This window comes from Scyliorhinus canicula, chromosome 18, assembly GCF_902713615.1.
Source record: "Scyliorhinus canicula chromosome 18, sScyCan1.1, whole genome shotgun sequence".
Classification (NCBI taxonomy): domain Eukaryota; kingdom Metazoa; phylum Chordata; class Chondrichthyes; order Carcharhiniformes; family Scyliorhinidae; genus Scyliorhinus; species Scyliorhinus canicula.
The window spans coordinates 60609411-60635919 of NC_052163.1; the positions used below are offsets into that span (position 1 = coordinate 60609411).

Consider the following 26509-nt stretch of genomic DNA (forward strand, 5'->3'; position numbering starts at 1 on the left):
TTACCATTGACCAGAAACTGAACTTGACTAGCCATATAAATACTGTGGCTCCAAGAGCAGATCAGAGGCTGGGATTTCTGTGGAAATTAACTCATCTGCTGACTCCCCAAAGCCCACCTACAATCTAAAAGGCAGAAGTTAGGAGGCACAGAGGTCTACAGCACAGAAAAGGCCCTTCAGCCCATTGTGTCTGTGCCGGTCAAAAACAACCGCCTAAGTATTCAAATCCCATTTTCCAGCATTTGACCCACAGCCTTAAGTGTGATGGAATATTCTCCACTTGCGTGGGTGAGTGCAGCTCCAACAACACTCAAGAAGCTCGACACCATCCAGGACAAGGCAGCCTGTTTGGTTGACATCTCATCCACCACCCTCAACATTTACTTCCATGGCAGCATGTGGAGCAGTGGTTAGCGTTGCTGCCTCACCATTTACACCTTCTAAACCCCACAACCTCAAAAGGCAAGGACAGCAGATGTATGGGAACAGCACCTACTGCAAGCTCCCCTACAAGCCACACACCATACTGACTTGGAACTATATCGACATTCCATCTGAAGTTAAAATCTTGGAATTGCCGTCCTAATAACACTGTGGGTGCTCCTACACCACGTTGACTGCTGCAATGGTTCAAGTAGGCAGCTCATCACCACCTTCTCAAGGATAATTATGGGCAATATATGCTGACCTACAAGCAACACCCCATGAATGAATATTAATAAAAAGCTGCTGTGATCTGGAGTCAGATATATGCCAGACTAGGTGGAGATGACAAATTTTCTTCCCTTATAGTGAATCAGCTGGTTTTTTTTACAACAATCAATGATTGTTTTCATGGGCACTATTACTGTGACTTTATATTCCAGATTTTAATAATTAAATGTAAATTCCACCATCTGCCATGATGAGATTTGGACCCATGTCGCCAGAGCATTAACTGGGTCTCTAGTCCAGCAACATTACCACTACACCACCATCTTCCCCACTGGTAAAGTATAAGTAGCACCTATGCCACAGCCCTTGACTCTGGTGAAGATGTTAAGGAAGAGTTATATTCTGATCTTGATGAAGTCCTCACTGCCATCCCAAAAAAAGGAAAGATTATCCTTCTGGGGAACTTTAATGCCAGGGTCGGCCATAACTCCGATACTTAACGTCGAACAATTGTGAAATATAGGGTGGGAAAAGCCAATACAAATGGTGTCCACCTGCTGTCAAGGTGCATGTGCATGGAGAAGTTAGGAGGCATAGAGGTCGACAGCACAGAAAAGGCCCTTCAGCCCATCGTGTCTGTGCCGGTCAAAAACAACCATCTAAGTATTCAAATCCCATTTTCCAGCATTTGGCCCACAGCTTTGAGTGTGATGGAATATTCTCCACTTGCGTGGGTGCAGCTCCAACAACACTCAAGAAGCTTGACACCATCCAGGACATTTAATTATTAAAATCTGGAATATAAAGTCACAATACTAGTGCCCATGACAACTATCATTGATTGTTGTAAAAAAAACAGTTGATTCACCATAAGGGAAGAAAAGTTGTCATCTCCACCTAGTCTGGCATATATCTGACTCCAGATCACAGTGCTCAGCATAGACTCATTATAACAAACACGCTCTTCTGTCAGAAGCACAAACAGCATGGGGATATCCCAGATTAAAGCACTGGCATTTCCTGGATTATGTCTTTGTTCAGGTCAAAGACCTAAGTGATGCCTGTATTATTTGATGCTTGTTAGGGGGCTGATGCCTGCTGGTCAGACCATAGACATGCTTGATCGGTGAAGTATATTCACCCAGCACCAAGACATCACAAGGTAAAGTTCCAAGAAGAAGATCAATGTCCTGGCCCTAACGCAGCTCGATTGGAGCCTTAACACAGCACATGGCCAATCTGGAAAATCTTAACACACCCAAACTAATTCCCAAACTGTGGAATCAAATTGTGTCAGCTGTACTAGACCCCAGTGTCACAGACTATTGGGTTCCCGCATCGCCATCACCAGGATTGGTTCAATGGAAATTATGCTGAAATATATATGAGCTTCAAGAACAAAAACTGCATTATCTGACAGATCAACCCAAGGTCACAAGTCAAAAAGCCTTTTTGACGTCACCGGGGCCATCTATAGACCAAGGTCAAATAGACAAAAACCCCTTCGCTTCTCATAAAGATGATAATGCCATCCATCAACGCTGGTCAGAACATGTTCAACAACTCCTCAACCGTGAAAGTGGCAGCTGTTACTCTTCAGGCTATCCCACTACCCAGTGGTAGAATCCATGGGTGAACCAACATTGAGCTGCAATAAGCAATCAAATGGAAAAAAATGAACAAAGCCTGCAGCCCCGAAGACTTCCAGCTGAGTCTCCAAAGCTGGTAGGTATTTGCTCACATCAAGATTACATTCACTATCTGAAGGATTTGGGAGGAAAGAGAACTACATCCCAATCCCATTACCAACTTCAGGAACGCAACAATTGTAAATATCTTCAAGAAAGGGAATAAGTAATCCTGGGGAGACTATTGAGATATTTCCCTCTTATTTGTAGCAGAGAAATTCCTGACAGGAATTCTTCTGAATCAACACATGTGGAAACTTGACCACGAGAAAGGTGATCGACCACGTTGTAAAAGTTAAACCTTCTTTACTTCAGAAAACATTGAGGTAATAATACAATGTGGCTTCAGACACCAGCAGCAGATAAACTCAACTATACACAAGCTTCTCATGGCCTCGCTGAAAACCCATGCAGACCCGCGTTCCCGGTGGTGTCACATGCACACTTTCGTTAAAGACATCTGCATACATAATCAAATAGGAAGATGCTTACTAAAACACTCTATAACACCAACTCACTCCTGTAGCTGGTGAAATCCTCTCAGAGACACAGTGTAGCTTTAACTTTCCAGAGGAACCTCTGACATGGGCCGTGATTCTCCCCCACCCGGTGAGGCGGGGGGTCCTGGCGTGTTGGAGTGGCGTGAACCACTCCGGCGTCGGGCTGCCCCAAAGGTGCAGAAGTCTCTGTACCTTTAGGGGCCAAGCCCTCACATTGAGAAGCTAGGCCCACGCTGGAGTGGTTACCGCTCCGCCGGCTGACGTGAATGGCCTTTGGCGCCACGCCGAAAGGACTTCGCCGGCCGGCATAAGTCCGCTCGTGCGCCGGAGCGTCAGCGGCTGCTGACGTCATCCCGGCGCATGCGCAGGGGAGGGGGTCTCTTCCACCTCCGCCATGGTGAAGACCATGGCGAAGGCGGAAAAAAAAGAGTGCCCCCATGGCACAGGCCCGTCTGCCGATCGGTGGGCCCCCATCGCGGGCCAGGCCACCATGGGGGCACCCCCCGGGGTCAGATTGACCCGCAGCCCGCCCGCGCCACCAATCCCGCCAGTAAGAGAGGTGGTTTAATCAATGCCGGTAGGAGAGGCTAGTCAGCGGCGGGACTTCGGCCCATCGCGGGCCGGAGAATCGCCACGATGAGCCCGCCGACCGGCGCGGCGCGATTCCCGCACCCGCCGTATCTCGGGTGACGGAGAATTCGGGACATGGCGTGGGCGGGATTGACGCCGGCCCATGGCGATTCTCCGACCCGGCCGGGGGTTCGAGAATCCTGCCCATGGTCTTTGCTGCCAGACAAATTCAAGACAAATGTCAATAACAACAACTAGAACTCTTCATTGCAATTATCGACCTGACCAGAACATTAGACTCAGTAAATTACACGGCTCTGTGGATTGTGCTGCAAAGATTGGGGGCGCGATTTTCCGCATTTGCGGAGAATCTTAAAGGCTGCCGTGGGTCAGGCTGTTACCCACGGCAGCCTTCACGCCCACTTCCGGGGCCGATTCTCCCCCCCCCCCCCCGGGCGGGGCTAGGAGCGCGGCCCCGTGACCTTGACAACGGTCGTCAAGGCCGCACATCAAGCGTCACGCCGGCTGATGCGGCCGATGACGTCAGCCGCGCATACGCAGGTTGGACAACGCTGACCCGCGCATGCGCAGTTGGCGTCTTTTCCCTCAGCTGCTCCGCAAGATGTGGCGGCTTGATCTTACAGGGCGGTGGAGGGAAAAGAGTGCGTCCGATACGGACGCACGGCCCGCGATCGGAGCCCACCAATCGCGGGCCTATGCCCCCCTTGGCACGGCCGTGGTACTGCCATGCCAATCGGGCCCCCAGATGCCCCAAACGGGCATCTGGCGCCCGTTTCACGACGGCAGCGAGCAGGTGTGTTTGCTGCCTTGTTGAAACGGGCGTGAAGGCCCGGCCGCTCGACCCATCGGCCTCGGAGAATCGCTGCTCGCCGTAAAAAACGGCGAGCGGCGATTCGTGGCGTGAGTCGGGCGTGGGGGGGGGGGGGGGGGAGAATAGCGGGAGGGTGTGAAAAATGTCGGGAGGCCCTCCCGCTATTCTCCCACCCGGCGTGGGGTGGCGGAGAATCGCGCTCTGGGTGTCCAAGAAACTTTATCTCAATCTCGCAATTTCTTTAGGATGATGCAATTGCAACTGTCTTGAGTGGTAGATCTGAAACAGACTCCTTCAAAATCTGGATCTGTGATAGCCCGCATACTATTTGCATCAAAGATGCCCTCTGGTCTGTATTAAATACCATTTAGATGGAAATCATAGAATCTCTACAGTGCAGAAGGAGGCCATTCAGCACATCGAGTCTGCACCACCCCTTGCAAAAAGTACCCTACCTAGGCCCAAGCCCCTACCCTAACCCCGTAATCCTACCTAACCTTTTGAACACTAAGGGGCAATTCATCATGGCCAATCCACCTAACCTGCACATCTTTAGACTGTTGGAGGAAACCGGAGCACCTGGAGAAATCCACACAGACTCTGGGAGAAAGTGCAACTCCACACAGTCACCCGAGGCTGGAATTGAACCCGGGCGCTTGGCGCTGTGAGGCAGCAGTGCTAACTACTGTGCCACCGTGCTGCCCTGCTCTTTAACTTCAGTTATCTCTGTGCCCAAATTAAATTAATCAGCCGAGGTATGCATGATCCAATTTGTGGATGACTGCAGTGTGGTTGCACAACCTGAACAACATTTGTGAACCACTCTTGATCGCTTCAATTCTGCATACAAAAAACTTGACCTGTCTTTGAATGTTGCCAAACAAAACTCATTTGTCAACCCACACCTGACCAGCCAAATATTCCATTATATGTTGGAGGAGAGACTCTGGAAAATAGCAAGCACTTCCAAGCCACCTCACTCAGAAGGCCACCATTGAGTGGACTAGCTGCGCCAAATTCCAGCTTCCACAAATTATGGCCATTTGTGTTTGACAACAAAGAGCAAGTCAACAAAAGTCCCAGTGTACAGAGCAGTTGTTGCCACCACATTCCTGGAGTGCGCATCAGAGACAAGTAAGAGTATTAGAGAATTTCCATGAGTAATGCCTCGACTGTATCGTTAGAACATAAGAATTAGGAGCAGGAGTAGGCCATCCGGCCCCCCGGGCCTGCTCCGCCACTCAATGAGACCATGAGGCTGATCTTTTGTGGACTCAGCTCCGCTTTCCGGCCAGAACACCATAACTCTTAATCCCTTTATTCTTCAAAAAACTATCTTTATCTTAAAAACATTTAATGAAGGAGCCTCAACTACTTCACTGGGCAAGGAATTCCATAGATTCACAACCCTTTGGGTGAAGAAGTTCCTCCTCAACTCAGTCTTAAATCTACTTCCCCTTATTTTGAGGCTATGCCCCCTAGTTCTGCTTTCACCCACCAGTGGAAACAACCTGCCCGCATCTATCCTATCTATTCCCTTCATAATTTTATATGTTTCTACAAGATCCCCACTCATCTTTCTAAATTCCAACTAGTACAGTCCCAGTCTACTCAACCTCTCCTCATAATCCAACCCCTTCAGCTCTGGGATTAACCTAGTGAATCTCCTCTGCACTCCCTCCAGCGCCAGTATGTCCTTTCTCAGGTAAGGCGACCAAAACTGAAGACAATACTCCAGGTCTGGCCTCACTAACACCTTATACAATTGCAACATAACCTCCCTAGTCTTAAACTCCATCCCTCTAGCAATGAAGGACAAAATTCCATTTGCCTTCTTAATCACCTGTTGCACCTGTAAACCAACTTTTTGCGACTCGTATCCTCATGATTCACCGGGAGGAGAGTTGAAAAGATGCTAGTGTGTCCTTTGTGAAGCCAGTAAAATAAGTATTCAGGCAAAAAAGCCAACAAAATGAATTTCAATGGATGGTGGAAAACTGGCTCCCCTGGTAGGTCCTGTTCTCTTAACTCTCAAATGGCCACCTTCCCAGAAAGGAAAAAGAAACTATTTCAAAGACATTCTGAAATTCTCCTTGAAGCACGACAGCATTGACATTCATGACTAGGAGGAGCTCGCTACCAAGCTGCACCATTCTTTGAGTCACAACACCTTAGTGATGAGGCAGAGCGGGAATGAAGGCAGGAAATCCAGCACTCTGGATCCCTCCAGCACAGGGAACATTCTGCTCCAGGTGTCCAAAGATCTGCCGGGCGAAAGTTGACCTGCTTAGTGACAGGAGGACCCATGGCAGAAACTCAAGACCCTGATTACTCATCATCCATGTATCGAGGTATAGCCAACGCCATTTATAAGTTGGGGACCTATCCCTCTACTGGATGGTTACTGGTTGGGAGTTTGTGTAATATTTAGAAGGTCTGTCATTGTTGCAAGATTATTATTACTGTGATATTGATATGAGGGGCTGTCACTATTGGAAGGTTATTGGTGCAAAGGCAGCTTTTCCTCAGAACACATTATAGTGTCCGAGATTATTCAGTGGAATAAGACTTTGAACCCACTTCCTGTTGACTCAGAGGCAAGATTGCTTTCAACTGAGCCATGTTGACATTTGGCTCCACCAAGATTATTGATGCACTTCCAACAGTTTGCAAATGTGCTTTGCAGCCTTGTTTGATGAAATGAGTTGCCAGGCAAAGGTTTTCACTCTGCTTGGGTCAAACTGGATGCTCTGATTTTTAAGTGGACCATCTGGAATGTGAAAACAATGTAAGATGAACTGCAAAGGTTGCTTTTACTAAATAGAAATGAAAAATAAGTTGCATCTATGCCCTTCTGAACATCCAGAGGTTCTGAGTGAATTGACATTTACAATGAATTTTCACCATCAATGAAACGAACACCAGAAGGGTGCAGACGAGGGGTAATGTTCAGTGTTGGCAGGGGTAGAAAGATGGATATATTGGATCACTACCTGTTAATCCAGGTGTTAGATTTCCATTAACTCCAATGGTTGAAATAATTCAACGGAGTGTGCAATTAACCTTGCAGCTTTCTAAAGGGGTTGCAGGAGGAGAGGGACCTGGATGTATATGTTAATAAGTCATTAAAGGTGGCAGGACAAGTTGACAGAGTACTTTACAGTATCCTTGACTTTATTAATAGGAGCATAGAGTACAAGAGCAAGGAGATGATTGTAAAAAAAAAAGCACTGGCTTGGCTTCAATTGCGCTTCAGGGAAGATGTGAAGGCATTCGAGAATGTACAGAGAAGATTCACAAGAATGCTTCCAGGGTTAAATACAGTGATGAAGATTGGCGAAGAGAAGGTTGAGGGAAGATTTGATTGAGGTGTTCAAAATCATGGGGGTTTGGACAGAGTTGATAGGGACAAACTGTCCCCACTTGTGAAAGGATTGAGAACCACAAAGCACAGATTTAAGGTAATTGGCAAAAGAAGTAATGGTGACACCAGGAAAGGTTTTTTCACTCAGCGAATGTTAGGATCTAGAATGCGCAGTCTGAGATTGTGGTGGAGGCAGGTTCAATTAAGGCATTCAAAAGGGAATGGTTTAGTTTTCTGAAAAGGAAGAATGTGCAGGGTTATGGGGAGAAGGCAGGGTTGTGGTACTAGGAGAACTGCTCCTTCAGAGAGCTGGTGCAGACACAGTTGTCTAAATGGCCTTCTTCTGTGTGTTACACAGAAAATGGTGGAAGTGTTGAACAGGTATTTTGTGTCTGTCTTCACTGCAGAAGACTTAGAAAACTTCGCAAAGACACTTGAATATCAACAAAGGCAGGGAGGAATTTAAATCGGCATCAGGGGCAGCAGGGTAGCATGGTGGTTAGCATAAATGCTTCACAGCTCCAGGGTTCCAGGTTCGATTCCCGGCTGGGTCACTGTCTGTGTGGAGTCTGCACGTCCTCCCCCTGTGTGCGTGGGTTTCCTCCGGGTGCTCCGGTTTCCTCCCACAGTCCAAAGATGTGCGGGTTAGGTGGATTGGCCATGCTAAATTGCCCGTAGTATCCTAATAAAAAAAAAAGTAAGGTTAAGGGGGGGTTGTTGGGTTACGGGTATAGGGTGGATACGTGGGTTTGAGTATGGTGATCATGGCTCGGCACAACATTGAGGGCCGAAGGGCCTGTTCTGTGCTGTACTGTTCTATGTTCTATGTTCTATCATTAGGGTAAAGGTACTGGGGAAACCACGCAACCTAAAGGCTGACAAGTCACCAGAACCAGATGGCCGACATCTTCCGGTCATAAAAGAAGTGGCTGCAGCAATAGCAGAGAATAGTTCTAATCTTCCAAAATTCCTTAGATTCTGTAAAGCTCCCAGTGGATTGGAAAATAGTTAATGTAACACCTTAATTCAGGAAGGGAGGGAGACACATGTCAGAAAACTATAGATCAGTTAGCCTAACATCTGTCAGAGGGAAATTGCTAGAATCAATTATTAAGGAGGTTACAGCAGGATACTTAGAAATCAATTATTTAATTGATTTACTCTAGTTCTTTGAAGGTGGATAAAGTGGAACCTGTAGATGTGGTGTATTTGAATTTCCAAAAGGCATTTGATAAGGTGCAACATCAAAGGCTACGACACAAAATAAGATCTCATTCTGTAGGGGATATCGTATTAACACGGGTCAAGGCCTAGTTAGCTGTAACCAGTGGAGTGCCACAGGGATCAAATGCTGGGCATCAACAATTTACACTCTTGGATGAAGGGACTAAATGTATGGTAGCAAAATGTGCTGATGATACAAAGATAGATAGGAAAGTAAGCTATCAAGAGGAGGTAGAGGGTCTACAAAGGGGTATAGATGGGTTCATTGAGTAGGCAGAAAATTGTCAGATGGAGTATAATGTGGGTAATTGTGAACTTGTTCACTTTGGCAAGAAGAATAGGAAAGCAGTGTATTATTTAAATGGAGACTGCAGAACTCTGTATTACCAAGGGATCTGGGTACATGAATCACAAAAAGTTAATGTGCCGGTACTGCATGTGATTAGGAAGGCAAATCAAATGTTGGCAATTATTGGAAGGTCAATGGAATATAAAAGTAGGGAAATTTTATTGCAGTTGTACAGGGTGTTAGTGAGACCACATCTGGAATACAGTATACGGTTTTGGTCTCCTTATTTGAAAAATGATAGAATTGCATTTGAAGCATTTCAGAGGTTTGCTCAAGTCATTCCTGGGATGAAGCATTATCTTATGAAGAAAGGCTCAAAAGGTTGTGCCTTTACCAACTGGAGTTTAGAAGAATGAGAGGTGATCTTATTGAACAGTAGAAGGCCCTGAGGGGACCTGACAGGGTAGGTACTGGGGGGATGTTTCCACTTGTCAGGGAGACTAGAACAAGGGGGTACAGTTTGAAAATAAGTGGCTTCCCTATTAAGACAGAGATGAGAATATCTTTCTATCAGAGGGTCATGAATCTGTGGAATTCTCCCCAGCAAACAGTGGAGGCGGGGTCATTGGATTTATTCAAGGTTGAGTTACATAGAGAATTGGTCTAAGAGGGAGTCAAGGATTGTGGGGGGCAGACAGGTAAGTGGAGTTGAGGTCACAATCAGATCAGCTGTAATCTGATTGTGACCTCAGAGCAGGTTCGACAGGCTGAATGGCCTAACTCCTGCCCTTCCTTCATAGATTCCGACATTCCTATAACAATTCTGTGATTCTCCCCCCTCTGATACTGAAGATTCTACCCACTGGTTCTCCAGAGACCTCATCACTTCACTAGCACATGCTTGAGAATCATAAAATACTACAGCGCAGAAGACAATTTGATCCCTTTTGGTTTCACTGACTGTTTGGAAGAGTTAGCTTATAAACAACATTAAATGGGCCAGTAAATTCGGTTGGTGAGAGTACAGATTAGAATGATACCAACAGCAATGGCTCAATCCCTGGACTGACTGGGGTAGTCCTTGGGGTTTACCTCCTCGCTTTATCCTAGTCAGTGAAGAAGCTGCATGACAAGAATGAGAATGAAAATAGGTGACACTGCCCTGTTTTCCCCCCAATAGCCCTGCAACCTTTCCTGTTTATGTAAATCTATTATGGAGCTCACTTCAGGATCTGCTTCCACTCCCTGTTGGGCGGCACAGTGTAAATCACAACTCACTGCTTCAAAAATAATTCTCCCATTGCTCTGTTTTTTTTCACCAATTTCTTGAACTCTGTGATTCCTGCTTTCTGAACCTCCTGACACTGCAAACAACTTTCTCCTGGTTTAATGGATCAATGTTCTTCATGCCTTTTGTGGTAGTGCAACCCTTTAAGAGGCATGGCCTCTCGGGCCACATGACTAGCTCAGGACCTATCGTGTGGGAGCGCGCAAACCCCAACCAATGAGGGATCTGTCATAATATTGACTCATGTATATAATGAGATGCAGACAGGCAGTGATTGACACACAGGATGACCAATGAACACACAACACAGAACAACCAATCAACAGACAGGACACCACCACTATAAAGACCACAGGGCATTAAGACTCTCCCTCTCTCAGGACCCAGCTACTGAGACAGTCAGAGTGCACAAGCTAGTGAGCACTATCACCATGCGGTAGCTAGTAAGTCTGGTCAAGCCAGTAAGAGGTCATCAGTTAGATTAGTAGAGTGTCAACCCACAGCTGAACATGTACAGCAGTCCACTAATTAACTAAATTGTTGGATCATCTCCTGTGTCAGACATCTGTTTCTAGCTTCACTGCATCCAGTTGCAGTCAACGTCGAACCAATCTGCCTAACACATCAGGATCAGGAAGCAAGGTCCTGGTCAGAAACACCCTGGAGCCCGCATGTTAACACTGATATGAGAGACTCTGTGCCTTGTTATGGGAGAGGTGTTTTCAGAACCCAAAATGTACCATGGAGTTCAACCAACCCCCTTTAATGGATTGTTGCTTTTGAAGCACACGGCTTGTTCCCCAGGTGTAGTATTACAATTATGGACACGTGGTTTTTAAAACAAAACGTTTATTCCGTGAACTCAAATTAACCTTTTAAATAAACATTGGATCGCTAAACACCCCTTACTTCAAAAATAACCCCAAAAATAATACAAAACAATATTTTTGGGGCAGCACAGTAGCCTTGTGGATAGCACAATCGCTTCACAGCTCCAGGGTCCCAGGTTCGATTCTGGCTTGGGTCACTGTCTGTGCGGAGTCTGTACATCCTCCCCATGTGTGCGTGGGTTTACTCCGGGTGCTCCGGTTTCCTCCCACAGTCCAAAGATGTGCGGGTTAGGTGGATTGGCCATGATAAATTGCCATTAGTGTCCAAAATTGCCCTTAGTGTTGGGTGGGGTTACTGGGTAATGGGGATAGGGTGGAGATGTTGCCCTTGGATAGGGGTAGGGTGCTCTTTACAAGAGCCGGTGCAGACTCGATGGGCCGAATGGCCTCCTTCTGCACTGTAAATTCTATGTAACACTACCCAATCCTGCAAACTGTTCCTTTACACATCCAAAAGACTTCACCTTCAGAAAAACAGTAACACACCAGGTCACAGTTTATATATATTTTCTGTTGGATGGCAGAGATATATCAGCTTGGTTGACTTCAGCTCCAGCACCTTGCTTCACCACTCTTCACTGGACTTTCCAACCTTACCTTATATAATGGAACACTACTACTCTCACCCTGAATTCCACATATCACCACCTTTTCTGGCAACATTCTTTCCAAACTACATGATTCCTTATCTCTTACCATTAAAGTTTGACTAGCCCCTGTATCTCTTAAAATTGTGACTTCTTTACCTGCTCCTCCTGACACACATGAGTAAATTTTACCCACACAAGTAAATTCTTTAAAGACATCTGGCACCTTCTTAACAATTGCTTCTTGACCGGGCTGTACAATCGTTTGCACCTCCTTCGCTTCCCTTGGGCTTTCCTTTACCACTTTAACAAACCCCACTGCCTTATCCTGTTTTACCACATCAGCCTTTCCAGTGCTTTTCTTCAACCACCAACACTGTGACTTTACATGGCCTAGTTTATTACAGTGAAAACATTTTAACCCTCTGTTCTTCCACATGAGTTCTCACCACATCAGGAATTGAACTTTTAAACTCCTCCAAAAGTATAATTTCTCTGAGAGCTTCATACGTTTGGTCTATTTTCAAAGCCCTTATCCACCTATCAAAATTACTCTGTTTGAGCCTTTCATACTCCATGTATGTGTGACCAAATTCTTTCCTTAAATTTCTAAACCTTTATCTGTAAGCTTCAGGCACGAGCTCATATGCACTTAAGATGGATTTCTTCACCTCCTCATATATTCCAGATACCTCCTCCGGTAGTGATGCAAACACTTCACTAGCCCTACCTACCAGCTTTGTTTGAATCAGTAATATCCACATGTCCTGTGGCCATTGCATTTATTTAGCTACCTTCTCAAATGAAATGAAAAAGGCTTCTACCTCCTTCTCGTCAAACCTTGGCAATGGTTGGACATATTTAAATAGATCCCCACCACGTCTTTGCGTCTGCCAATTTTAACTGATTTTATTGTTTCAGAGCCATTTTCCGAAGTTCAAACTCTCTTTTTTTCCCTTTCCTCTCTATCTCTTTCTTTGTTTCTTTCTTCTCTCTCTTTTTCTTTTTCCTCTCTATCTCTATCTTTTTCTTTTTCTTTCATTGCATATTCAAGCCACTTTAATTCTTTTTCATTTTCAAGTTGCTTTAATCCTTTTTCATATTCAACTGGAGCTTTGCCATATCTAATGAGTCAGAATGTATCACAGGCAAACGTAAATGCACAGATACCGCTTTAAGTACCTCATATTTTCATACTTTGCTAGGCAGTGTTAACTGCAATGCTTTTGCCAAACCTAACAGTCAGTTTTTAGTCTCTGTCAGTAAGGTATCACGTGTTACCGTATCCACCCCCAAAAACTTCTGAGCCTCCGAAAGAGCCATTGTTCACAACACTCTCCCCACTTAAACCAAAATACCACACTGGAAAAACAATCTTTCACTGTCTTTACGTTCACAAAAGCCAATCCAATAGATAGACTTTTATCCCCCTCGAGCCCCCAATTGTTATGGGAGAGGTGTATTCAGAACCCCAAAATGTACCATGGAGTTCAACCAACCCCCACCTTTAATGGATTGTTGCTTTTGAAGCACACGGTTGTTCCCCAGGTGTAGTATTACAATTATGGACGCGTGGTTTTTAAAACAAAACAACGTTTATTCCGTGAACTCAAATTAACCTTTTAAAGAAACAATGGATCGCTAAACATCCCTTACTTCAAAAATAACCCCAAAAATAATACAACACTACGCAATCCTGCAAACTGTTCCTTTACACATCCAAAAGACTTCACCCTCAGAAAAACAGTAACACACCAGGTCACAGTTTATATATATTTTCTGTTGGATGGCAGAGATATATCAGCTTGGTTGACTTCAGCTCCAGCACCTTGCTTTTTCTTCATGCAGCTCACAGCCAAAACTACAGTCCCACCCAAGCTGCTGTCTCAAACTGAAACTAAAACCCAGGACTAATGGCCGAACTGAGCTCAGCTCCACCCACTCTCTGACATCACTATTTTCTTAAAGGTACATTGCTTAAACATCCATTTCTTAAAGGTACTCTCACATGACAGCATGTACATAGGTTATTCTCGTGAGTTACCAATGAACACTTTGTTCTTCACTACTACCATCTACCTGGCATTTTCTCGAGCCACCACATTGGTGGCGAGTATAAATCAGATCGATTGCAAGCCGCAGTGGTTGAATTCAAGGGGAAGGAGAAGGCTCCAAGACCAACAGAGAGTTGGAAAGTGTCAACGATACCAGAGAACAGTGAGTGAAAAATGACCATGATTGGGAGGTTTGACCCATTCAATCAGGAGGCCGAAGACTGAAGCCAATATATGGAGCCAACTCTGTCACGTCATCATGGCAAATTAAATAATGGGGGAGGATAAACATTAAGTTATTCTCTTAACATTTTGTGGACCAACAACCTTATAAGAAATTTGATGTCCTTGAATGCTTTTGACACAAAGTTATTTAATCAGTTGGTGACGTTGGTCAGGGAGCATTTTAACCCCGGACCTTCAATCATACTGGACAGTGATACAAGCTCAATTCATTTGTCAGGGACCCAGGAGAGACTATCACCATGCTGGTACCTCAAGAATACGTCTTAGCATTGAATTATTTGGACACCCTGCCAGTTTTGACCAGCCACGTAAAGAATTGGGACCCAGTCCTGTCCAAGGTAAAACACACGGGTTTGACTGGGTGGCACCCCGATAAATCTGACCAATTAAGACCGTACCTCCCATTTAAGGAGATACTCAGTTGTGAGGATGGAGCCATACTCTGCGGATCCCAAGCAGTAGCACCATCTCCAGCCTGAGAGCCCCTGTACAAGAATTACATAGTGCCCATCCAGGCCAGACAAAGATGAAGATGCTTGCTCGTAGCTACATCTGGTTGCATGGCATAGAGAAAGACATTGAAAACATGGTGCGCCAGTGTGGCCCTTGCCAGTCACAGCAGACAGTGCCTCCTACATCTAACCTCCATCCTTGTAAGTGGTTTGGACGACGGTATGTGTGGGCTTCGCAGGTCCTGTCATGGGCAAGATATTCTCGTTTTAGACAATGCCCATTCAAAGTAGTTGGAGGTTCAAGAGATTGGAACGATGACTTCGGTGGCCACAGTAGAGGCCTTGTGGCAGGTGTTAGCTATGCATGGCCTCCCCGTCATAATAGTTTTGGATAATGGCATCCTTCACTGGGGAGGGCTTTCAGCATTTTGTGAGAACGAATGGTATTCGCCATACCAGGATAGTTCCCTATCACCTTGCCTGAAGTGGATTAGAGGAGAGAGCTGTACAAACGTTCAAAGCAGCTATGAAGTAGCAGACCAGCCGATCACTACGTATTCAGTTGGCCAACTTTCCTTTGTCTTACAATACGATCCCTGCATGCTACTATGGGCGTCACACCACCAGAATTACTGATGGGCTGTCATTTAAGGACCTGGTTAGACATGGTCTTCCCAAATTTGGTAGGGAGGGTAAAGGCACGGCAGACTTTCCTGAGGAAACACACAATTCAGGAAAAGGAGACAGATCTTTCCAAGCAGGTGACCTGATCCTTGTCAGAAACTTTACCTCAAGCCCACTATGGTTACCAGGTCGGATTGTGTTGGAGTGGGGCCCAGTTTCACATGGGGCACCACGACCCCAATCTCGGAACAGTTGGAGCCAGCAGCCAGAACCAAGTCTCCTGTGGTAGAGCTGGAATTAAGGGGAGTAGTCTCGAGGAAGCGCCATCAATGATCCAGGAACAAGATACAGAAGGAAATAGCCAAGGTAGGGTTGGTTGACCACCAAGAACATTCTGTGTAGTGTGGCAACGTTGTTACTTCTGAGTTGGAGGAGCCAGTTGGGGGATCAAGACAGTCCACGAGACCCAGGAAATCTCCTAATCGATTAATGCTCTTTTGGATTGTATTCCCTTGTATTCCTCAGTCTTACATACAGTTATTGTACATAACTTGTTTCTACATACATTAATTGTGGGACTTAAGGGAGGAGGGATGTGGTAGCGTGGTCCTTTATGGGGTGTGCCCATGCGATCCATGTGATTGGCTCAGGGGGCCTATCGTACGGGAGTGCGTGGATCCCGACCAATGAGGGATTAGCGTGGATCCCGGGGAGCAGAGTCCTGATCAGAGTGAACCAGGAGCCAGAGTGTTAACACCGATATCAGAGACTCTGTGCCTGTACAGAACAAAGAGCTATACAGCACAGGAACCTGCCCTTCAGCCCTCCCAGCCTGCGCCGACCATGGTACCTGCCTAAAACCGTCTGCACTTATGGAGTCCGTATCCTTCCATTCCCACCCTATTCGTATATTTAAACCTGGCTACCCTTGTTAGCTACCAATAAACACGTTGTTGTTCTTCATTACTGCTATATACCTAGTATTACCTGCAGTTACGTGTGTGTGTGTGTGTGTGTGTGGTGTGGGCGTATGGCGTGGTGTGGGTGTGTCTGTGTGTGGTGTGGTGTGCTGTGGTGTATGTGTCCTATAGTGCACCTACCTCTGAGCCAGTAGCTGCAGGTTCAAGTCCCACTCCAGGGCTTGAGTTTGATGGCGAAGGAAGGCCTGTTCACGATATGGCCAAACAAGCTTATTATCGGCCTGTGAATGCTTCCTAAGCACCTATGGCGGGTGCTAAGAGCGGGGGAGTCTCCTGGCCAGTCATACTTGATGCTGGTGACCTGTTCCATGGTTTACCATTTATAGAAACAGATGTAAGTACATGTTTTGTCTGCATCATTACACACTAGAAGCTTCCAAGTTTAAGTAGTCTTCTCTGCTCAAAAGAGTAACTGACGTTTCCAACCTCTTTTTTAAAAAAAAGGGCCAATTTTCTTTTGAAACCTTGTAGGATGATGAGTTAGTGAACACTTCTATTTTAAAATGTTCTCTCAGCACTCGCAGATTATAACCTCATGTCGCCTTTAAAGGGAAGATGCTATCAGGGTAAAGCACACGTCAGGTTTCCTTGGAGACAATGGTTTGTCCATTCTTTACTGAGATGATGAGTCATGATTGAAATTGATTTCTGAAACTGACGTGAAAAGTTTAGTCTCCCGGCGTTCCTGTTGGATTGCTTTCGTTGCTGTTGGAAATCTGCCTTGAGTTATTTGAGCTTTTTATGTGCTTCACATATATTTTGCAGATGTGGCGGGACAGAGATTGGTCACAACACTCTTGGAGTTGCCATTACATGATTGAACAGCTAGCAGGAATGTCGAAGCAGTTGACTGCTTCAAAGTTAAAGAGGGAAAAGTCACACAACAAAACTATACCTACAGCAACAACCTGACCAGCCAAGTTAGTGATACCACTATGGGTTCCCAAGAAACCTTAGATAATATAGGACAAACCACCAACTGCAATCTCTCAGTGAGGATTTCTTCATGGGGCCTTGTAACTCAAATTGAATCATAGAATCCTTCAGCAACAGCAAAGATTAGGCTTAACAATCCCCCTCGATGACTGTCCTCTACCTCATCCCCTTACACTCATGTAAGTGGGAAACAGTGGCATAGCGGTATTATCGCTGGATTAGTAATCCAGAGACCAAGAATCATACTTTGGGGACCTGGGTTTGAATCCCACATGGCAGATGATGAAATTTAAATTCAAGAAAAATCTGGAATTAAAAGTCATGAAGCCATTGTGAATTGTCGTAAAAATCCATCTGGTTCACTAATGTCCTTGCGGGAAGGAAATCTGTCATCCTCACCTGGTCTACATGTGACTCCAGATCCACAGCAATGTGGTTGACTAACAAACGCCCTCAGGAATGGGCAATAAATGCTGGCCCAGCCAGTGACGCCCACATCCCATGGACGAATAAAAAAGAATCTACTGAGTTGCTCTCCTGAATATATTTCTACCACATAAATGAAAATGAGTCAACCGCGTTCCGCCCCCCGAGCCTTTCCCACCACTCAGTTCATTGGTGGTTGATTTGTATCTTCGCCCCCACTTACCTGACATGGCTCCATATCCATTAATACCTCTGACTAACAAAACTTAGTCAGTCTTAATTAGTCACACTCTCACAACTTCTTTGGGGAGAGAGTTCCAGATTTCCATTCACATAGTCTGAAGAATGGCTTCTGGACTCACCACTGACTGGCCCAGCTTGATTTTTAACGTTATTCCCCACTTTGTACTTTGTGGAAGAAGTTATAGAATTTTATGGAACTGATCAGAGAAAATTGATTCTTTGTCTACCCTACTAAATTATTTAATCAGCTAAAAAAACTCAATTAGATCATTCATTTATCTTCTATACACAATGGAATACTATAGAAGACTGTCCTGTGCAAACAATTCACATCCTCATAAAACACGGGTATAAATAATAAAAACAGAAAGTGCTGGAAAAACCCTGCAGGTCTGGAGCATCTGTGGAGGGAGAAACGGAGTAAATGTTTTGAGTCCAATATGCCTCTTCTTCATAACATGAGGATATAAATAATCCCCGATACTCAATGGCAATCAATGAAAACCCAAGTGTCCAAAATCACCCTGCCTCAAACAGGTTAGCGGAGAGAGCTGTGCATTAATCAATCTTGGCCTGCTGCTGTTCTCCATATGACACTGAACCCGTCCCAGTCTGACCTGTTGTAGCAGGAAACCAGGGAGAGCTCTCCTGTCCTTTGATATGTTGCTGTGAGAGACACACATGGCCTTGTTTTAACATCTTGTCTGAAAGACAATGGGTGGAATTCTCCCAAAGGGAAACAAACAGCCGACGCCGGAGTGAAACCCGGAGTGTTTCACTCCGGTGTCGGAGGCCGCTCCTCGCCCCCTATTCTCCCACCCCCCGGGGGGCTAGGAGCGGCGGCGCGTGAATTCCGCGCGCCGGGTCTTGATGCTTGCGTCAAAGCGGCACGCCAGGAATGACGCGGCCGGCGGCGCCTAAGTGATGTCAGCCGCGCAAGCCAACCTGCGCATGTGCGGTTGCTGTCTTCCCCTCCGCTGCCCCGCAAGACATGGTGGCTTGATCTTGCGGGGCGGCGGAGGGAAAAGAGTGCGTCTTTTAGAGACGCTGGCCTGATGATTGGTGGGCACCGATCGCGGGCCAGACATCTGCTGAGTACGCCCGTGGTGCTCGATCCTCCCTCCGCCCCCCACAGGCCCCACACTCACCGGTCGCGCGCTGTTCACGCCGGCAGCAACCAGGTGTGGTTGGCACCGGCGTGAACCGGTCGGGTTCGGCAGGCCGCTCGGCCTATCCGGGCCGGAGAATCGCTGGTCGCCGTGAGAAACGGCGAGCGGCGATTCTCCGAGCGGCCTGTCGCAAAACGCGACATGCCATTTTGGGGGGGGGTGGGAGAATCGCGGGGGTGCCAGGGCAGCGTGGCATGATTCACCCGGCCCTCCCGTGATTCTCCCCCCCCCGGCATGGGGTGCGGAGAATCGCGCCCAATGGCTGGGATTTTCTGCCCCCCCTGCATTGTGAGTTTTCCAGTGGTGGAGGAGGCTTGCCATTAGTTGCCGGCCCTGCCGAAGTCAGAGGCCATTTTTGCGCTGCTCTCCGGCTGCGGGGGAGGAGTCCAGAAGATCCTGCCAGTGGGAAGGGCCGGAGGATCCTGGCCAATACCCCTGACAGTGTAGCATTCCATCAATACTGCTCTTCTGACAGCTACTGCTCTCCCTCAGTACAAATGTTTCGTATAAGCTGCGCTGGTGGTTCCTGCACACTCTCAGCACAAGTCTGCCCCTTTAAGTTGCTGCATATGTGCGGCCGTGCAAGATATCTTAAAGGGCCTGTATGCTTGAATGAATAGGTGGTGCACAAAAGCTCGGTATTGGCCCAGAGCAGCAATCTAGAAAATTGTGCTCAAGTTCCTGAAGTGGAGATTGAACCCAGAATCTACTGATTCAGAAGCGACAATGTTACCCCTGAGCTGAGGCAGGCGCATCAATGCACAAGACCCAAACAAATTCCTCATGTACACTCCTGACAAGCATGTCCTCCCTTCTGGCACCAAATGTGTAAAATAACCCTTAACCTGTTCAGGTATTGAAAATCTCGCCTGTTTCCAGTCAGCATGCTGAGCCCGAACCCTGTTAGAATGTGGTGAGTTTGATTACCGGAGGGGGCGGAGAGTCCGCAGGAGACGTAGGACCCGTAGCATTCCAAGAATCTTTGTCCCGCTGTTGGAAACCATGGAGACCAAGATATCGATGACCGAGATCATCACCAGCAGTCCATCCAGAACATTCCAGGAGCTCTTGAGATATGTCCGCTGACCAAAACAAAAGCCCATTGCCACCAACTGCAAAGGAAAACAGAATAGAAGTGTTTACTGCTGGGGTACGGTAGTGTCGCGATTGTTTTACTCGACCACAAACCTAGGGTCATGGTGGCCTCACTGATCTTAACGGAAGGCCCTCGAGTCTCATTTGAATCATTTTGGTCAGGCTGTCAAGTACAGACCTGCAGCAAAGCGGAATTGGTGAGTCATGTCATGGAGCAGTAGGTGGTCCCCATCAAACAATGGAGTTGTGTGGGATGGGGGATGGCTCTGGGCCACAGTCAGGGCAGGTGGGAGAGGGTGCGCGGCACAGTTGTCATAGTGAGGCAAAGGCTAACTGTGACACTTGGGACCAGCACGCCTGCCTCTCTTGGCCCCCAAGCAATGCTGACAAAAACTGACACACCCCCCACCCCCGCCCCCACATACACCGAACAAGTGATAAACACCGGCCTTGTTTGGTGATCCTCATGTGCAGAATTAAGACATTTATTTCAAAGAGGGTTCAAAGTAGAACATTAAAAATAGACCGTAGGGCTCCCAACAGATGAAGGTATTCTCCAAGGTGACTGAAGAGGGCATGATCCAGAGAGGGACATGTGGGAGGGCTTCAACTATTTTGATGAAACCAAAACTAAATAGACTGAAGAACAAACCAAAATGGGCAGGTCCTTAAAGAGATAGTGCCCGAAACAAAAAAAAAATCACAAACGAAACTGAAAACATCAACTGAAAATGTGATTAAGAGGGTCAATAAAGCACCCTGGTCCCTGCAAGGGCCAGGGGGCTTGGAAGGCTCCCTCTGCAGGGAAACACAGCCATGAATGTAGCCGAGGTAGAGGAGCAGTCTGGTCGGATGACCCCCTCGGTCACCCGCTGCCTTAACCTGATGATGGCAAGTTTGGGCAGGCCCTGGAGCAGGATCACAAGGCAGCCTACCACCTTCTCCGCCCCTCTCTGCCCATAGATCAGGAACACGGGGCTGAAGTGAAAACAAAACTGCAACAAAAGGGATGTAGTCTAAAGCAACTTACATACGCATGGTCCAGAAACTCCACAGGGCTGGAAAACAGGCAGGAAACTTGGGAGTCCGTGAATCGATACAGTCAGGGGTTGTATGTGACTGCTGCGTGAAACACCCTCCCCCCCCAGGTCCCCAGGTTTAAGTCAGAGGATACCTTTGCAGAGGGATCTCCAGAGGGGACTTCCACCACTGGACGGCAACAAGGTTTGCCAAGCCATGTCCGGGGGAGAGGGGCTTCAATCTGTACCTTACCCATGCTATAATTGTTCAGCTGGGGTGAATGCCTGATGGGTGGGGTAAGTATGGGGAAGCTTTCCATTCCCAATACAATTCCATCTCGATAAGCACAGATAATGGGACTTTCCTCAAACGTTTTCTGGATCATCCATCATAGGTCTGGTAGAAGTCTTTGATAAATGGGATTTATTCTCATCAAATGAATCTACAATAGTGTTTTATTCAATACGATCAATGGGTGAGATCACCAGTTGTAAACCTAACCTGACCCCCAGTGATGAAAACCAAATGGACAGAACGTGAGCTGTTAGTACAGTCAGGTTTAGCTCCCTGAGGGATTAGGCTATCATGTGAAGGGTGGGGCCTTCTCCTCAGAGCGGCACGTTAGCACAGTGGTTAGCACTGTTGCTTTACAGTGCTAGGGTCCCAGGTTCGATTCCCAGCTTGGGTCACTGTCTGTGTGGAGTCTGCACGTTCTCCTCATTCTGTGTGGGTTTACTCCGGGTGCTCCTGTTTCCTCCCACAAGTCCCGAAAGATGTGCTTGTCAGGTGAATTGGACGTTCTGAATTCTCCCTCAGTGTACCCGAATAGGCGCCGTAGTGTGGTGACCAGGGGATTTTCACAGTAACTTCATTGCAGTGTTAATGTAAGCCTACTTGTGACACTAATAAAGATTATTATTGTACAGACAATTATTTGGCATTGTTTTGACCTTTAAAGAAACATGATGGCTGAGGCTTACCTTTACTGCCATCTCAGTCAAGAAGATGACTGTGAAGATATAGTTCGAAAGTGTCAAGAATATTCGCTCCTTTAAGAGAAGAAAAGATTCAGTATCAGAGCAAAGGCAAAATATTGCTGAAGTTCAAATTCTTGTAATCAAAACAGAAAATGCTGAAAACACGCAGTGGGCCTGGCTGCATCTGCGAAGGGAGAAATAGAGTTAATGGATTGGATTTTACAGGGTACCATGTTCCCCGACTTCCACCACAAACAAGTCAGCAACCCTACAGCCATTTAACATTTACCAAGGCGTTAATTGGCTCATTGTCAGTCTTAAACCCCCAAATTGGGGAGTTAGTCCCGCCTTAGAGAGTCACTGGCCAATCTAATTAGCCAGTGGGCAGCTCTGCCTTCCCAGCAACATCATGTTTGAGCAGTAGTCACTTTAGGACTACAGCCAATCCCTGAGGAAGAGGGTCTTATGAACCTGACTCCAAGATAAGTCTGGGGTATCAGCCAAGGGAGGAGGGTTAAAGGGGAGTATGACCTGGGGGGTAATGGGGGGATAATGACCTGGGGGGTAATGGTGGTGGGGAGGGGGGTTGCAACTGATGGGCATTAAGGAAGTCCCCTAAAGGACATGCGTTCACTTCTTGCCCGACACAGATCACTCAGAAAAAAATAGGGTACCCGTGTGGCTTAGGCCTCCACTGCCACAGCGGCAGCTGATGAGGTACTTCAGTGGCCTTAACTTAACCCAAGGGTGCTGCTGACATCTCCATGGCACCACTCATCCAACACCTCCCCCTACTCATCCAGCACCTCCCCCCAACCCCACAAAATGGAAGACTGGTCGGGGGTGGGCAGCAAGGCAGTGGACAGGGCTTGCTCTGCATTTATAAGCCTCTCCTCCCAGCCATAAAACACGGCAGCAGAGGGCTGGAAAATCCAGGGCTACATTTCGGCTTGGTAAACCTTAATCAGAATTGGAGAATGTGTGGCGCAGTGGGTTAGCCCTGCTGCCTCACGGCGCCGAGGTCCCAGGTTCGATCCCGCCTCTGGGTCACTGTCCGTGTGGAGTTTGTACATTCTCCCCGTGTTTGCATGGATTTCGCCCGCACAATCCAAAAAAATGTGCAGGGTAGCTGGATTGGTCGCACTAAATTGCCCCTTAATTGGTACTCTAAATAAATTTATTTAAAATTTTTTTTTAAAAAATTGGAGAATGTGAGAGCTTTCACAGGCTTTAAGCAAGCACTGGGGCAGGAAAAGGACAGAGGGGAGGGAAGAACAGATGGGAAGGTGCATGATGGGGTGGAAGGCAGGAGAGATTGAATGGCAAAAGGAGCAACAAGAAACACAAGTTGGAGGAGCTGTAAATGACAGTAGCAGAATCAATACAAACATCTGCTCCATGAAAAATGGAGCAACGGTTTTGACCTTGAATTGTTGAACTCAATGTTGAGTCGAGTTTTGCTGCCTTGCACAACCATCCCTTTTTTTTGTCTTTTAGTTTCTCCCCCCTTCCGCCCTATCATAATTCCTCCTATTTGTTCTTTCCTCACCATCTTAGAAACCTTGAACTACCCTCTGGAATGTGAACACAACCAGACCATTATTCCAAAGAAGCACAGGTACCCTGGTCAATATCTACCTTTAAAACAGCACCTAAAAACAGATGATCTTGTTGCTGTCCATGGGAGCTTGCTGCGCTCAAATTGGCTGCCACATTTTTTATATTACAATAGCGACTATATTTCAAAATGTACTTCACTGGTTTTAAAGAGCTTTGGGATACTCTGAGGTCATGAAAGAGACGAGATAAATGTAAATCTTTTTTCTTACTTTGTCATCAGCACCACATTATAGGCAAGGAAATTCCAAGGAAATGTCACTGACTGGATTTTGTGCTTTGCCACCATGGGTTTAAAGGCTGGCAGTGGGGGTGGGAAATTCATAATATCCACCGGGTGCCTTCCTGACACCTACCCACACTCCTCCGTCTGAAATTAATGGCCACTTACAGGCCTCATCCCACATCCGCTGCAGTTTTACCTGAAGCAAGTGCGGGCCATGCCATGTGGGAAGACCAGCTGTGTGGGCTCCCATTGGGCAAGGTGGGGCTGAGGAACACTCCTTTTGGGGCACCCTGGTCCAATCAGAGTCACCCCCCCTCCCCCCACCAGGTCATTCTCCGCTGCCTTTAACCCTCCCAGTCTCTTGTGCGTGTCCCCCCCCCCCCTTCTGCTCCATCTCCTCACCCAGATCCTCAACCCCACACTTACCATGGCTCCTTGGCATGGTGGGACTGTCTGTAGTCCCAACAGCAGTCACCACTCATGCCTGACGCTGCCGTGACTACAGAGCTACTGGCCATCCAATTGAACGACAGCTGTTAAAGATGGAGTTTCCTCTAAGAAAGGGGTGGAAATTTTGCCTTAAAATAATTAACCATGCTCCCAACATTAAATTGCTATGAGGCAGCCTTGAGATCATGGGTGGGTCCCCCCAGGTGGGCCCCCCGACTTTTCAACTGAGGTTGATGGGGGTCACCGTGCCCCGTAAGATTCAGCCCCTGGAATCTCCGTCAACGGTCTTGAGATATCTGATTATAGTTCTTCCGAAATGGCTACGTCTGAGTTACAATTTAAGAGTTTTTTGATAGCAGCCATGTCTGTTTACGACCTCACCAAATGGCTGCAAAATGTGGGCACTGGGATTGAGCTGGAGATTCTCGGGGGTTAGGTACAGGGATCAGAACAAAGCGAGAGATTTTGAACATGGGATAGGGGGCCGGTTTAGCTCAGTTTGCCGGACAGCCGGTTCGTGATTGAGATTGAGGCCAACAGCTCGGGTTCGAACATTCGAAAATTAATGAGGCTTTTGCAATCTCAAAATCAGCTGTTAAATGGGATTATGTTTGAACTGTGATTTTTCAAAAGAAAATTTTCCTTTTCTTATTTTAACTTTTATTCTTTTGCACGCTGACTAATCTTCTCACCCAAATACACGACAACTGAAAAGCTTATAGTCTTTCTCGAAAGTTAGGTCTTTTGAATTGTATCAGTCTGACCGGTTCACTGGGCAGAATTCTCCCTTTCGGTGGCAGAGTGTCCACGCCATTGGAAACGCCGTCGCGGTTCACGTGGCGTGAACGGGCCGCTGGCAGTACCAATTCTGGCCCCTACAGTGCCCGAACTGTGCGCTGCAGGATCCACGCATTCGCAGTGGCGCTGCTGTCAACTAGGACATGAGCAGTGGTGCCGGCACCATCCCGCCCGTGTGCGGTAGCCTCCCTCAATGCGCCAGCCCCGATGCAACATGGCGCAGGAGTTCAGGGGCTGGCGCGTAAGAAAATAGGCCCGGGAAGCGAGAGGCTGACCCGCCGATCGGTGGACCCCGATCGCGGGCCAGTCCCCATCGGAGGCCCCCCCCGGGACGGAGCCCCCCCCCCCCCACAGGCCGCCCCCTGACCCTGCGCGCAGAGTTCCCGTCGGCTGCGACGAGGTGTGGATGGCGCAGGTGGAACTCTGCCTCTTTAGAGCGGCCGCTCGGCCCATTCGGGCCGAAGAATCGGCCGTCCGGCTGCGTAGAGCGGCCCGCAACTGGCGCCATGCCAGCATTGGGGCAGTGTGGTGCGGTTGCAGGGATTCTCCGACCTGCCGTGGGCCGGGAGAATCCCACCCAGTGACTTCCTCCAGTTCCCATTCTTTAAACAAACACCAGTTGAACTTTATGCTGTTTATCACTTGTTAATCATTTTTCACTGGTTTAATTACAGAACTGCCTCACTCTGGAAGAGTTTTTGTCACTTCTGCATTTGATCAATTGATCCAGCATTTTTAATAGAATTGGACAGCGCTGTTGCAATATTTTAAATCCTGGCCCTTACTTGGCAGCACTTCGTTCAAGATGTTTAAAACTAACTTAGGGACTGGTTTAGCACAGTGGGCTAAACTGCTGGCAGAACGAGGCCAGCAGCGCGGATTCAATTCCCAGACCGGCCTCCCCAAACCGGTGCTGGAATGAGGCGACTAGGGGCTTTTCACAGTAACTTCATTGAAGCCTACTCGTGACAATAAGCGATTATTATTATTATTACTTGTTTCTCTTCTCTTTATATTGCCCGAAGTAGTTTTGCTATAGTTTCTTTTGTGTGTGGTCTTCAACTGTTGCTGCTTTTAATGCATTTTAGGATGGGGGACAAGATTGGGGCAGACGTTTGAGTGGACAAAAATATCCATGGTCATTCTCTATCAGTTCTACCTCACTTATCATTAAATGTAACATTGGTGTGATGGATGCAAGATTGAGTCTGCAGGCCTTGGAGCTTCAGCCAAAACGCAGAGCTTTATCTAGAAGATGTTAGCATACATTCTGGTGTTAGACTTCCCGTTAGGCGTGGCACTGCCAGGGT

The 26509-nt window shown here is 47.1% G+C and overlaps 1 protein-coding gene across 4 annotated transcripts in view; it reads right to left on the reverse strand.

Moving 5' to 3' along the window:
* The window catches only part of cacna1g (calcium channel, voltage-dependent, T type, alpha 1G subunit), an 827599-nt gene that overhangs the window by 128643 nt on the left and 672447 nt on the right, over positions 1–26509 (reverse strand). For all 4 annotated transcript variants that reach the window (XM_038776398.1, XM_038776397.1, XM_038776396.1 and 1 more), the window contains 2 exons: positions 22112–22180; positions 19944–20128 (listed from right to left, as the gene is read on the reverse strand). In XM_038776398.1, the coding sequence (XP_038632326.1) occupies positions 19944–20128; positions 22112–22180 (254 nt within the window). The remainder of the gene's footprint in view (positions 1–19943; positions 20129–22111; positions 22181–26509) is intronic.